This window comes from Dermacentor variabilis, unplaced genomic scaffold, assembly GCF_050947875.1.
Source record: "Dermacentor variabilis isolate Ectoservices unplaced genomic scaffold, ASM5094787v1 scaffold_13, whole genome shotgun sequence".
NCBI lineage: Eukaryota > Metazoa > Arthropoda > Arachnida > Ixodida > Ixodidae > Dermacentor > Dermacentor variabilis.
The window spans coordinates 29,586,464-29,600,782 of record NW_027460291.1 but is presented as its reverse complement, the minus strand read 5'-3'; the positions used below and the strand labels follow the sequence as shown (position 1 = coordinate 29,600,782).

The following is a 14,319-nucleotide window of genomic DNA, read 5'->3' as shown; positions in this document are numbered from 1 at the left end:
AGATATCTTTTCTCTTTGTTTTCCCATATTGTACCTAACTGAATTGCATAACACAACGAATTCGCGGTTTCTAGACTCCCAACCGCAGTGTCAGTATTCCTCACTCAGAATACTGCGGGAGTACTTTTTCAGTGACACCCAGCAAACGGGTTTTGAAAACTTTCCACTTTCCAAAGTGTTTTTCATAATACAAAAAGCAAAGGAGCACTCTCTCCGCTGGGATGATTACGTTTGCTCATTTCAATTCTACTTGCATCTTAGGCTGTTTTAGTCGAGTTTGCCTACGCACGCCAGGCGTGCGCTGGCCATGCAGTGTCTAGACATGTTATGACTAAACGCTTACGTTTGTCTAATGCGGTGTAGTCGTAGAGCCGTAGGTTATGGTTGAGACACGTCGCCCAGGTGCTTTACGTGTCCCCCTCTTTCCTGTCCAGCGGCTTCATCCACACGGAGGACGTGACGGCGGTGCTCCGCAAGGAGTCCTACTGGCCAAGCTACAATATCCCGTAAGTGTCAACAACCCACGCTGTCGCAGCGGAGCACTGAGCACTGCAGCAAAGTAAAATGCCAAGGACAGCTCTGTGTATATTCCCGAAGAACAGCGCTTGTGCCCATGTGTGCCTGTCTTTTGAGCCTTTCTCGACTGTGCGCGCCGATGTCTACAAGAAAATGTATTATCGAAGAAAATGCAACGGCGATATAAGATTTGTGTTATAGACAGCGCCCCCCCCCCCCAATCTGCACTTTATTTCTCCAGAAAACCCGTGAGTTAAGGAATTCTTGTTTTTTACGTTACAGAACCTGTAAGCCCTACATGGTACTTTATTTCTCATGCAAGTTTTTTCGGATAAGCATTTTAGTACAGTGGTAGTGGCGCTATAGTAGCTGGAATGTAATTAATTTGCATATCAGCGGTATTTCTAACGTCTTCCTCTGTATAGACATGACCTCCTTATCTCCGTGTAGGCACGCAAGTATGGTGTAATCAACAAAAACCTTTATCGCCAGGACGAAATCCAAGTTTGACACTGATCGATTTAATCCAAAGACAGGAGATTGAGTAAACGCCTTGCTTTCTCAACCGTGTTTCGAGAACCTCCAGTGCATGCCTCTTTTTGCAATTCACTGTTTGCCCATTCGCCATTAACGTCGTTTCCCCAACTGAAGTCCCTGCACGCGATCCACTTTCTCTTTGCATGCGCACGTGTCTAGAATATACAGAGCTTTAAAGCAAAGCTTTCATCGTGAACCCCCCGGCGGCTGACTTGTTGATCGTGGCTGCCACCTGCTGTTGCTGTTCTCGCCAAACAGCTCACTCGGATGTGGGGCGGCCGCGTATGTAGGAGCGATGGCTCGCACTACTTCACCCGCATCAGTGGAAGGTATTACATCCGGCCTGCGCATGCGGGTCGTTGGCCTCTGGTGGAGAGGGCGAGCAGGACATGACGCAGAAAGCAGCGACGAGATGGGACAGAGGGTACTGGATCAGATGCCCTCATTGTCGTGCATGCGTTGCGCAGCCTGACAACGGCGTGGACGGTCGCATCTGCACCTCCAAGGGCAGGTTGGGTACCCCAAACGAATGGCGCCAAAAGTTTTGCTCCTACTTCTGCTCCAAAACACCAAAGTGAGCACCACGATGACATGCAATTAACGCTTATATCACACGTATGTGTTTTGTTTACAAGAAATTGCATTTTGTCTATAATATGCTTGACTAACGCGTGCCATTTCACTTTGCACGCGCATTGAATAAACACAAACAAGTGCTTCAGCACTCCTTATGCATTTAGGGAAAGTTTCGCTGTATGTGGATTCCAACAGGGCACGTTGGATCTGCTGCATTTTTTAGAGAATACAGACTTTTCATAAATAAGCTGTAAAAGCAGAGAACATGGTGTTATTGCAGAGGTGTTTGCAAAAAGTTAAATTTTCCCCTAATAACGCGAGCTTCGAAAGAATGAGTAACGAAAGGTAATATATTAACTTCTTTATTAGTGCCTTAGGGGCAGTTGTTTAAACGGTGAATTTGGAAGCAGACACATCTGGTAGCATTCTCAATTTTTATAGATGTGGAAAGGAACTTTGAGGAACTTTGAGATAGTTAACATAGAATTTCAACGGTAAAACCAGGCAGCATGGAAAGTGAGCGCCGCTGGAGCGCTCAAAAGGCGGCCCCTCTATCGCATGTGACCGGCATGCCTCGTGACGACTTATGGGAGGAAGTTTGATGCCGGAAATTGTGGTCAGTCACAGCAGAAACTGATGCGCCATGCTTTGCCTGGTAAGCATGTGCGGCTGTGTAACGGCTCAGGATTTGCCGCGATATGCTATCATTCAAATTTCAACCCACCCTGTTTGCCCTCCTGCGAGGCACGGGGCTCATTGCCACCTGGTAACAGACCCCGGATCATAATTGTCAGCAATGTCAGTCTCGATATTGCCTCGATTGAGTTTTGGAATTTGGTGACGAATATCTCGAATTAGGGGAGATTTTCAGGATGTTTAAATCATGAGTGTGCATAAAAATGTCACTGCCTCCAAATTTGCCGTTTCGACAAGAGCCCGCAGGCGCTAAGAAAAAAAGGTAATTATTGAAATTTTGATAATTACTCTTCAGAAGCTTAAGTTAATAGCGTAAAAGTATGCCTGCGTCGCCAAGGAATGCGTGTGGAAAAACCCTACATTTACTGCTCTCCTTATGCTTTTATGAAAAATCTGTATGTCTAAAACAAAACAGCCTGTACAGGAAGCTCCGTTCTGATTTCTTTCAACAGGTACTCTCCCTTCATGTTCCAGCTGAGTGGTGCACCGTTCAACGTACAGAAGTACGGCGACTGGTTCACTTACGACAAGCACCCGCGGGCCCAAATTTTCAAGCGGGACCACGTCAAAGTTGCCGACGCACTTTCTATGGTCACGTTAATGAGGTAATACGCGTTTAATTCACTCAACGCAAGGTAGCAGCTATAGAATGGAGTAATCTTAGGGTCACGGGGCATCTTTTTCGACCCAAATAAGCGGACAGTGGCTGTCCCGTGAGTGAAATTGTCTTCATAAATATTAATTAAACTCGGCGGTTTTACGAGCCAAAACTGCTGTCTGATTATAAACACGCCTTAATGTGGTATTCCGAATTATATTGACCACCATGAGTTCTTTAATGTGCATCTAAGCCGAAGTGTACGAGCGTATTGAAATTTCGCCGCCATCGAACTGCAGCCGCCACGGTGCGATAGAGCAGGCGACCTCGTGTTTAGCAGCGCAACGCCATAGCCGAGCCAGATGTGAACCTAAGAAAATGAGTAAACTTAAATGCTTCAAATAACTCCAACGTTGTCTTGTGATGTGGATACTTGAATGACGGATCTCTACTTATCAATAGAAGTGTCACTCACGCGTTCCTTAAGCCTCTATTTGATTCGGCATGTAAGCTCTGAATTCAGTGGAATTTATTTAGCCTTATGAAGGCAAATTCATTGACGGGAAGTGCTTTAGGCAATCGATTACTTTGCAGAATTAATGCAGGGATGACAACCAGCACAGGGATGCCTATCCTGAATTGTGGGGTGGGGGGTGGGGAGTGGTTCTGGCTTGAGTTACGGGTAGCCTGTGGCTTGGTGTTCTATTTCACGGAACTGCATGTAATGAATCGCGGTAAAGCAAATATATTTTTGGCCGGAGTCCTAAGATTCCCTTTGCTTTCATCCAAATGTCAAATAGGCTGTCAAAGACATACTAATTGTAATGGGGTGTATTGCACAGTTCAGATGGTAGCTTCTGTTCATAATCGAGAAGGCAGGTGACGTAGCGCAGGAACAGCTGGTTCATTCATTCATTCACAAAACTTTATTAGTGTCCTGAAGCCCGGTCTTTTCAGACCGAGGCCGGCCGCGTCCACGTCGGCACCGCCAGGCTGAGCCTTATGGCGTCATCGTGAACCCTCTGGACAGCCCGTAGCTGATCTTGATATGAAGAGCTTGTTATCAACTTGTGCCAGTAAAGCCATTTTTCTTCGCGGTCGGCGAGAGTCGCGGGACAGCCCGCCAGCATGTGTCTGATGTCAATGATGCCATTGCACACGTTACATTCTTTCCTAATTTCTGTTTCGGGGTGAATTTTATTTATGAAATACGGAGTGGGGTACGTCCCGGTTTGCAGTAAACGTAGCGTCACTGCCTGAGCCCTGTTCAATTTTACGTGTGGCAGAGGGAATTGCCTACGCCCCAAGTAGTAATATTTAGTGATGTCGTTGTAAGTTAGTGACTGATCTTTATGCTCCCCGGAATGGTAGTGGGCGTCGGTTCGGTTCTGACCGGCACGGCAAGCAAGTCCTCGTGCCAGGTCGTTCGTCACCTCGTTGAGGTTGGGCCGAGTCTCGTCCACTTGTCCCATATGTGCAGGAAACCAGCGGATTTCAGTTTTGATAGTTTCGACCTTGTCGATAATTTTAGCCGCAGTCCCAGCTACATAGCCTTTGTCAAAGCTCTTAATTGCTGCTTTGGAATCGCTATAGATGAAAGACCATTTACGGTTCCTGATGGCTAGAGCAATCGCGGCTTGCTCCGCCACCGTGGAATCCTTAGTGAAGATGGTGACGGCGTCCCGTACCTCGCCCCGGCTGTCGACCACCACTGCGGTGTAGGCCTCTTTGCCTTTGACCCAGGCAGCGTCTACAAGGGCCGCCTGCTGTCCTAGCTGTTCAATTTCTTTCAAGAAAGCTTTCGCTCTCGCTTTTCTCCTGCTAACATTGTGTTCCGGGTGCATATTTCTCGGGAGGGGGGTGGTTCTGATCGCGTCTCTAAGTTTCGCGCCCAATTCTACCTCAGATTCCTTCGGGTTCATCGATCTATTTGGGTCTGTCCCTATCACTTTGAGTATAAGCCTGCCCGCTCGCGTTTTCGTCAGTCTTTCCTGCTGCGCCATCTGTTGCGCTTCCGCCATCTCTTCTATCGTATTGTGTACGCCTAGGTTCATGAGCTTCACGTTCGAGCTGCTGATGGGTATACCTAGGGTAGCCTTCACTAACTTTCTGATCAGAGTGTTTAGCTTGTTCAGCTCGGCCTGCGACCATTTAAATAGACCTGCCACGTAGGTGAAGTGACATAGAGCGAAGGCGTGCACTAGCCTTAGAGCGCTGTCCTCACCCAGGCCTCTGTGTCTGTTGCTGATTCTCCTCAGTAACCTGATGACTTGGTCCGTCTTGTTTGAAATGTGTTGAATGGCATTCAGGTTGGTACCTCCCGCTGCTATGTGGAAGCCTAAAACTTTAATCTTTTCCACCTGCCTGATCGCGGATCCGTCGTGACAGCGTAACATAATCTTGGGTTCCTCCCCGGGGACGTAGCCCCTGGGTGTTCGACCCCTGCGTCGATGTTTTAGGACCAAAATCTCCGACTTTGCCGCCGAACAGTTGAGTCCCATCTCACCTAGCGTGCTTTCCACGGCGTGTATGCTCTCCTGCAGTCTGGTCTCCGTTTGGCCTACGTTACCGTTGACGCTCCATATGGTTATGTCATCGGCGTATATTGCAAAGTGTATACCTTCTATACTTTCCAGTTTCCTCGCGACTCTGGTCATTGCTAGATTAAATAGCATGGGCGAAAGTACGGCCCCTTGCGGGGTGCCCCTGTTTCCCAGGTTCATCACCTTCGATTTTAGTTCACCTAGCGTGAGGCTCGCTTGCCTACCGCCCAGAAACGCCTTGACTACACTGTATAGCCTCTCGCCCAACCCCAGCTCGGACAGGACCTCGAGGATGGCCTTGTGCTCTATGCGATCAAAAGCTTTTTCGACATCTAGACCCAGAATCGCTCTCGCGGGCACCGGGCTAACGTGTATGAGCTGGTGTTTGATCAGGAGCATGGCGTCCTGAGTCGATAGTCCGGGGCGGAAACCGATCACGTTATACGGGAGTATGTAATTTTGCTCGACGTATCTAGTGAGTCTGTTAAGAATAACGTGTTCTATAGCTTTACCTATGCACGATGTAAGCGAGATTGGACGTAGGTTATCCAGATGGAGTGGTTTGCCCGGTTTTGGTATGAGGATGGTGTTAGCTATCTTCCATTCCTCCGGATAGTCTCCCTTTCTCCACAACTCGGTGAAATGATCCGTCAGGAAAGTGATCGACTCGTCGTCTAGATTCATTAAGAGTTTATTGGTAATACCGTCGGGTCCGGCTGCCGATCTACTAGATAGACCATGGAGGGCAGCCCGTACCTCACCCTCGGTGAAATCGCGGTCCATTTCCTCGCACGGTCTTCCCAGTACTCCACGCGTTCGTCGCTATCGCCCGGTTGTTCGAGCGGGAGATATTTGTCCGCGAGCTGTCTCATGACTACCTCCTGAGTCGTGCACTGGCTGACTTGATGTACCAGTTTTGTAATTGCTGTTCTCTTGTTTGACTTAGTGTCGCTCTCGTTCAATAGATGTTTGAGGATGTTCCAACTGCCTCCATGTTTGATTCTGCCGTCTGCCAAGTGGCAAAACTTCGTCCCACTGCTGTTTCACGAGCGTTCTCGAATGCTCCTCGATCTGTCTGTTTAGCAACGCTATCTTTTTCCTGAGCTTTCGGTTCAGTCTTTGCGTTTTCCATCTTTGCAGAATGGATTGTTTGGCCTCGATCAGATGCGCGAGCCTACTGTCTATACTATCTATGTTTTCTTCGGTCTTAATTTCTTTAGTGGCCTCCCTGAGGTCCTCTTCGAGCTGGTTGATCCACGTCTGGAAGGACTGTCTGCCCGCTTCTATCGGTTCCGATTCTAGTCTCTTCGCTCTAACTTTCCTAAAAAGGTCCCAGTACATGCACCGAAAGGTTCTAGTCTCTTGTTTCGGCATGCCTATACCTATGTGTATGATATAGTGGTCGCTGCCTAGATCGGTGCCCGAGTTTTCCCAACTAGCTTGTTTCGAGTTGTTGACAAAAGTTAGGTCGGGCGTAGAGTCCCTGCACGTGGACGTGCCACAGCAGGTGGGGAAAGCCGGATCGGTGATCAGGCACAGTCCCAAGTCCGCGGCAAGGTTCCATAACCTCTCACCTTTCTTTGTATTCCAAGCGTATCCCCACGCTTGGTAGGGGGCATTAAAGTCCCCTCCGATGATGAGCGGGGAGCTCTTTGCGACTGCGAGTGCCTTGTTGAAAAGTGCCCTAAAGCTTTGTTTCTTGTAGGTGGGACTGCTATAAATGTTCAGGCAGAAGATACTCTGCGCCCTGCCCTTGTGCCTTTTGAGTACGACTTCTACTAGGATATACTCGATTTTACTCAATCCGAGATGGATATCGCGTTCGATAAAGGGTAGCTTTTTGTCAACGAGGGTGGCCAATCCCCTCCCGCAATCTTTTTCTCTACATACCGATTTGTACCCGGTTAGCTTTACTTCGTCCGCTAAAGTTTCCTGCAGCATATTTACTTTTGGTTTGACCCCCATCGATCTAGTTAATTGGCGCAGCGATGCCTTTTTGTTGTGGAATCCCCGACAATTCCACTGCCACACACTAAAACTGTGGGCGCTATCCATGATTATTGAATGGGTCAATTTTGCTTTTACCCGCGATCGATCTTTTTGGAGCGCCCCCTGACGTTCCGGAGAGCGATTTTACGCTTTCTGATTCTGACGGCAAGAATTCGTCGTCGTCGCATTTCGTTTCGAGTTTCTTGAATCGCTGTTCGGCCGTTAACCTCCATTTCCATAGTTTATCCACTTTAAAGTTAGTCCTTTCCGTCGTCTCTCTAATTTCTTTGATTACCTTTTTCAGCTCGCTGAGCACTGAGAAAACCGAGTCAGTTTCGGGGCTTACTGCTCTTTTTTTCGGGGCCGGGGAGTTATCTCCCTCGCTTGGTTCGTTGCTTTGACCTACTGGTCTGGCTACTGCTACGCTGGCAGGGCTCGGCTGTGCCTTCTTTTTCAGTTCTGCTACCTGTTTGGTCAGCTCTTCATTAGCTTTACGCAAAGAGTTTACCTCCCTAATCAACTGTTCTATTCTGGCATCATTGATTTCAGTCACCGCCGGCGTAGTGGCGCCACCAACGATTCTCACCGTACCTTTGACTTTATCCGCCCAGGTGGTCCCAACTGTCGGCTTGGCACCAGGTGTTCCATCTTCTAAGCGCGCCTGCGCTCCTCCCGACTTGGAGCGGCTTCTCTCCCTCGTGGCCGATCGTGACCGGGCGCGTTCCCTTCGGCGAGCTCGTACCACATAGGGTGTTTGAAATCTCTGCTTGCACGCCTTGTCTCCGGTGGGATGGTCTCCTCCACAGAACTTGCACTTGGGCGTGCAAACGTGGTCCGCTCGTGGGTTGGGGGCTCCACACCCTCTACACTGAACAGAGTCCGGCGTGGGGCACACGTCCGAGCGGTGTCCTACCCTACCACAAGTAAAGCACACATCAAATTGTTTCCTGTAGAGATAACATCTCAACAAGGTCGGCCCGTAGCGCACAAAGTTTGGCACTTTCAGTCCATCGAAGAGGACGATGACTGAGCCCGACGTCTTGATGCGCTTGGCGGCCAAAGCGAGCGGGTTGCGCTCATGCACGATATTCCTTGTGATAGTAGACTGGGAGTCCCTGATGTCGACTTGTCTAATCACCCCTTTGCACGTGGCGTGCGGGGCCGTCTCGTACGCATTGACCTCGTACTCCGTTTCCACGATTTTGAAGGACTTCAATCTCACGTACCTTGCCGCATGGTCTGATTCAGGCGTGCTCACCACCACGATATTTTGCGTGAAGTTGGGGCACACCATGTCTTCACTTGCTTCCTCTGCCGTTAGGCCTGAAGCCTCGATCACTGCAGTTCCAATAGCGGTGGTACTTACTTTGCTCAAATTTAGTCCTCCTCGTGGCCTGATTATAATTTTCCGATGCTCCTCGGGCAGTTGGGGCATCCTTGAGGCCTTGACTATACGGTACTTGACCGAGCCGGTGTTGGTGGCGGGTCCCTTGCTGCCGCCGGTAGCGGCGTCTCCACCGGACGATTGCGAGGTACGTGGCGTCGCGTTCGCCGCGTTGCTGCTCTTCTTTCCAGCACGGTATCGTCGTCCGGTAGCCACTTGCCAACCGAAATCTTCCTCGTTGTTGTCCTCTTCCTCTTCCATACGGGAGTCTGCCATGTCCCCCTGGCACGTAGGTTGGCAAGGCCTAATGGGCCCTGCTCCTCTCTAGGGTTAGCTCCGCACGTAGAGGGATGAACAGAGAAAGTCCAAGAAAATTGTCAAAAATTGGTTCCCACCTCGAAACTTCGTATCAGTCCAGTCTGGGCAACTTCACGAAGCTGATGATGTGCTTGAAATCGTCGTACCTCGAAAAATTGGCCAGTGGAACACCGAAAAAGACGGAGCCGATGTGAGAGACCTGTCTGCTCCGTGCTCTTCGTGCTCCGTGCTCCGTGCTCGATGGGCTCACACTCGTGCTACGCACTGGCGATCCGGCTGGCCCACTGGTTGCACTGCAGGCATGGAACAGACGATCCGGCTAGCCTTGTCCTTGTGCTCTTCTTCTTCATTACAATAACCCCCGGTGCAAAAGCGGAGCCATCCTGGCGGCTTACGACGTGCAGACGAGTGGGTCATAAAATTGTTTCAGGCGGCGAACGTGAACAACATCCCGTCCACAGCGGCGCTTGTCGGATGTGGGTGTAAGTGGCTCTATGACATAGTTGACCGGAGAGATGCGTTCGACGATGCGGTATGGTCCATCATACTGCGGGAGAAGTTTTGTCGAAAGTCCAGGCGTGGTAGAAGGCACAGACAACCGGACAAGTATGCCGGGAGCGAAGTTCAAATTCGTAGCATCCCCATCATGATTGGCTTTTTTGTCGTTATTGGTCGGCGGAGGTGAACTTTCGGGCTAATTGACGGCATTTCTCGGCGTATCGGGCGACGGCTGAAACGGGAGCACACTCTGACGTGTCTGGTGCATAAGGCAAAACCGTATCGATGGTATGGGAAGGATCGTGACCGTAGAGAAGAAAGTATGGAGAAAATCCTGCAGTATTTTGTGTAGTCGTATTATACGCGTACGTGACAAATGGGAGGATGATGTCCCAGTTTGTATGTTCCGATGAAACGTACATGTCGAGCATATCACCAAGGGTGTGTTTGAAACAATCCGTAAGCCCGTTAGTTTGAGGGTGGTACGCCGTGGTGGTACAGTGAACTATGCGGCATTGAGCAAGCCGAGCTTCAACCACCTGCTACAAAAAAATCATGGCCTCTATCACTCAACAGCTCCCGAGGTGGGTCATGACGAAAAATGGAACGATGAAGCAAAATGGATGCAATGTCACTGGCGGTCGCTGCAGGTAGAGCAGCGGATACCGTGTAAGGTGATCAACCGCAACAATAACCCATCGTTTGCCAGCGGGAGTACAGGTCAATTCCCACACGGCCGAAGGCACGAGCAGGTCACGGAAGCGGCTGTAATAAACTGTGGGCCGGATGAGGCGGAGACATGCGGCGTTCTCATTGCGGGCGCGAGCGGGCAAACTTTTGGATAAAAGTAAACATTCCTCGCTAGTAGAAACGTTGCCGCAGGCGCGCATACGTCTTCAAAACGCCTGCATGTGCACATTGTGGGTCTGTATGGAAACACGCGCACATGTCGGAACGCAAAGTCCTAGGGATAACCAGGAGCCACTTGCGACCATCGGGCTGGTAGTTCCGTCGATACAAGAGGTTATCCCGGACAGCAAAATGGGCAGCCTGGCGACGCAGGGAGCGGGAGATGGGAGACGCAGGCGAGCCAGAAATGAGATCCTAAAGAGAGGCCACCCAAAGATCCTTGCGCTGTTCTGATGCGAAGGTGTCGATGTCGACCGAGAATACCGCCTTAATGGTGGAGAGGGAGGCCGTCAGCGTCAGCGTTCTTGCGACCCGAGCAGTAGATGACGTTTATGCCGTAATCTTGAATGCGCAGAGCCCAGCGGGCAAGGCCTCCAGATGGGTCTTTAAAGAGGATAACCAACAAAGGGCGTGATGGTCAGTAACCACATTGAAAGGCCTGCCGTATAAATAAGGGCTAAACTTCCCGAGTGCCCAAACGATGGCCAGGCATTCTTTTTCTGTGACGTTATAATTGCGTTCTGCTTTGGTCAGCGCACGACTGGCGTAAGCAATGACGTACACGGAGTAGCCAGGCCGCGCTGCGCAAGGACAGTGCCAAGGCCAATACCACTGGCATCGGTATGCACTTCAGTTGGGGCGGTGGGGTCGCATTGTCACTGTATAGGCGGAGACGAGACGGCATAAGGTCACGAACGCGGTGTCGCATGCAGGAGACCAGGAGGATAGGTCGTTGGCACCACTTAAGAGTTCTGTAAGAAGTGATATAATCGAGCCAAAATTGCGAACAAAGCTTCTGAAGTAAGAACAGAGGCCGATGAAGGCACGGAGTTCTTTGAGTCTCTTAGGTTTAGGAAACTCTGCCACAGCTCGAAGTTTTGATGGTTCGGGGCAAATGCCGTCTTGTGATACGAAGTGACCTAGAATCATGAGCTTGCGCGCGGCGAACTGGCACATTTTCAGGTTCAGTTGCAGGCCTGTATTGGTCAAGGACGTCAACACTTGCCTAAGGCGAAGAAGATGCATGCTGAAATCAGGGGCGAACACAACGATGTTGTCGAGGTAGCATAAACACGTGCTCCATTTTAGGCTGCACAAGATATTGTCCATAATTCATTCAAACGTAGCAGGCACATAGGCCAAATGGCATCACATTAAATTCGTATAAACCATCTGGAGTAATGAATGCAGCTTTAGGGCGATCAGCTGCTGACATCGGGACTTGCCAGTAGCCCGAGCGTAAATCAAACAAAGACAAAAATTCAACGCCTTGCAAGCTGTCGCGAGCGTCGTCAATGCGCGGTATAGGGTAGACGTCTTTTAGCGTTATCTTATTAAGACAGCGATAATCGACACGGCACCGAACGGAACCATCTTTTTCTGTGACGAGAGCCACTGGTGATGCCCACGGGCTATTGAAAGGTCGAATGACGCCGCGCTGAAGTATGTCGTCCCCGTGCTCACTGATCACCTGACGCTCCTTGTCGGAGACGCGGTACGGGCGCTGCCGCAATAGCGCGTTGGAGCCAGTGTCGATGTGGTGGCTGACGGTTTACGTGCGACCCAGAGTAGGCTGAGCGACATCAAAAGAAGAACGGAACTGGGCAAGCAGGTGAAAAAGCTGAGAGCGCTGCCCGGAAGTAAGGTCGTCGGCAATGAAAGGTGTGAATAAGTCAGGTTATGGCGGAGCAGAAGTGGAAAGTGCACGGAAGTCAGTGAGCTCTGCATACGAAGCATCCGGCACGTCGTTTATAAACATGTCATCAAGAGGCTGAGCACGGCCAAGTGCTTCGCCGCAAAGAGCCTTCAGGGCTGTAGGAAGCGGATTGCAGACAACTATGGAGCTGAAACCGGCTGAAATGTCCAGCGTTGCGAAAGGGAGGGGGTACATCTTTGCGGTTATGAAGAGTTCCGAAGGTGTGAAGAGGACAGGGCCTTCAGAGACAGTGTCACAGAAGACGGGAACAACGGCAGCCGAGTACGGCGGCATGGCAGTGTCTTCCCGAAGGACTAGCTTAGCGGAAAGAGAAGTGGCGCCGACTAGGGGCACGTCACACAGAGGCGATAATTCGATTTCTGCACATGCACAATTGATGACGGCGTTATTTACCGAAAGAAAGTCCCACCCCATATCACGTCGTGAGAGCAGGACTGCAGAACCACCAACTCCACAATATAGAGAATGCCCTGAATAAGAACTCTAGCTGTGCATGCTGCTGAAGGCTGAACTGGCTGGGCGCTTGCTGTGCGAAGAGAAAACCCAGAGAGTGACGTCGTAACTTTTCGTAAAGCGCGAGAGAGGCGTTCGTTTAGGACAGACACGGCTGCTCCATTATCAATTAGCGCAACGGTAGGGACGCCGTCAACAGCAAGGTCGACAACGTTCGAAGGCGACAATGGAGGACATGAACAGATCGATGGCGACGCAGATCCTGCCTCCTGAACTGCGGCGCTTAGTTTTTCTTTTGCGTGGGTGTAGGGCGCTGACGTATGGGGGACAACGAGCGGCGACGCGGTGAAGGTGAACGGCGTGTAAGGACCGGGTACTCGGCTGGTGGCCTGGTGGACTGCCGACAAAAATAAATGTCGTGGAAAGATTGCGCGTCGGCGTAGGGAGGCGACTGCACAAACCCACCAGAGTGCAGCATGTGGCGGCGGCAGAGTCGTGCAACATGGCCGGGAATAGCACAGGCATAACATGTCTGCAAGACAACAGGCACAGGCCTGTTGTCTTGCGTGCGCCAAGGATTAGCAAAGGTAGGAGCAGGTCGATGAACGGGATGATGAACGGGTGGTAGCGGCCGTGGATGTAGTGCAACGAGTGCTTGACGACGAGGCTGCGCGGTGACAGGGTACAGCTGATGCTGCATTGGTAGAGCCTCAGCAACTTGGTCTTGAATAACCCGCCGGAGCGTAGGGCTGAGCTGTGTAGGAGGCTGTTGTGGCAGCGGCTGCTGTTAGGGTAGCTTAGCGAAGGGTAGTAGAGAAAGGTGACGGTAAACTTCCTCCCGCATGAAAGCTTGGGTTTGTGTGAGCAATGGGGAACGATCAGAGAAGACCGTCATGGAAGAGAGGGGCTCGTCCACCACTGAGGGGCGCCTGGTCTAATCGCGCTGCCTCCTCAACTCGTAGCTTTGGCACAAGTTTGTGAGCTCTCCTACAGTGCGCGGATTCTTGGCTATCAACATTTGGAAAATGTCGTCGGCGATGCCTTTCAAAATGTGCTTCAATTTGTCATTTACGGGCATAGGAGCATCCACACGCTTGCCAAGGTTGAGAACCTCTTCGTTATAACAGGCAGTGGCGTAGCCAGAAATTTCGTTCGGGGAGGGGCTCATGTTGCAGCTCGGCCTCCTCCTTAAGAGGAAGCTTTAGCTCGGGTGCTACTATTTAAATACATGTAGAAGGGTAATTCGTTTTTCCTCGCAACAACTGCACCAAATTTGACGGTGTTTGTGGAATTTAAAAGAAAAACTTAAATTCTTGTGACTGTTGATGTCGAATTTTTCATTTAGGCGGTAAATTCTTTATGAAAAACATGCCAAAATCGCAAATTTTCCGAAAACGGAAATATCAAGTTTAACACTTAGTAATTAAATGATAGCACAATTCTGTGAATTACATCTAATAGTACATCTACACCGGACAAAATAGATATGTTACACAGAATCTAAAAAAAAATTAGTATTATAGAAATACGACTTTTGCAGAACCCTCGTACACAACGTAACCAATTGAGGCAAGATACAAATTGA

The 14,319-nt window shown here is 50.1% G+C and overlaps 1 protein-coding gene across 4 annotated transcripts in view; it reads left to right on the top strand.

Moving 5' to 3' along the window:
• LOC142566835 (putative phospholipase B-like 2) overlaps window positions 1-14,319 on the top strand; it is a 190,982-nt gene that overhangs the window by 134,745 nt on the left and 41,918 nt on the right. For 3 of the 4 annotated variants that reach the window (XM_075677732.1, XM_075677729.1, XM_075677733.1), the window contains 2 exons: window positions 435-506; window positions 2,778-2,930. In XM_075677732.1, the coding sequence (XP_075533847.1) occupies window positions 435-506; window positions 2,778-2,930 (225 nt within the window). The remainder of the gene's footprint in view (window positions 1-434; window positions 507-2,777; window positions 2,931-14,319) is intronic. The other variant, XM_075677731.1, reaches the window with a different exon arrangement.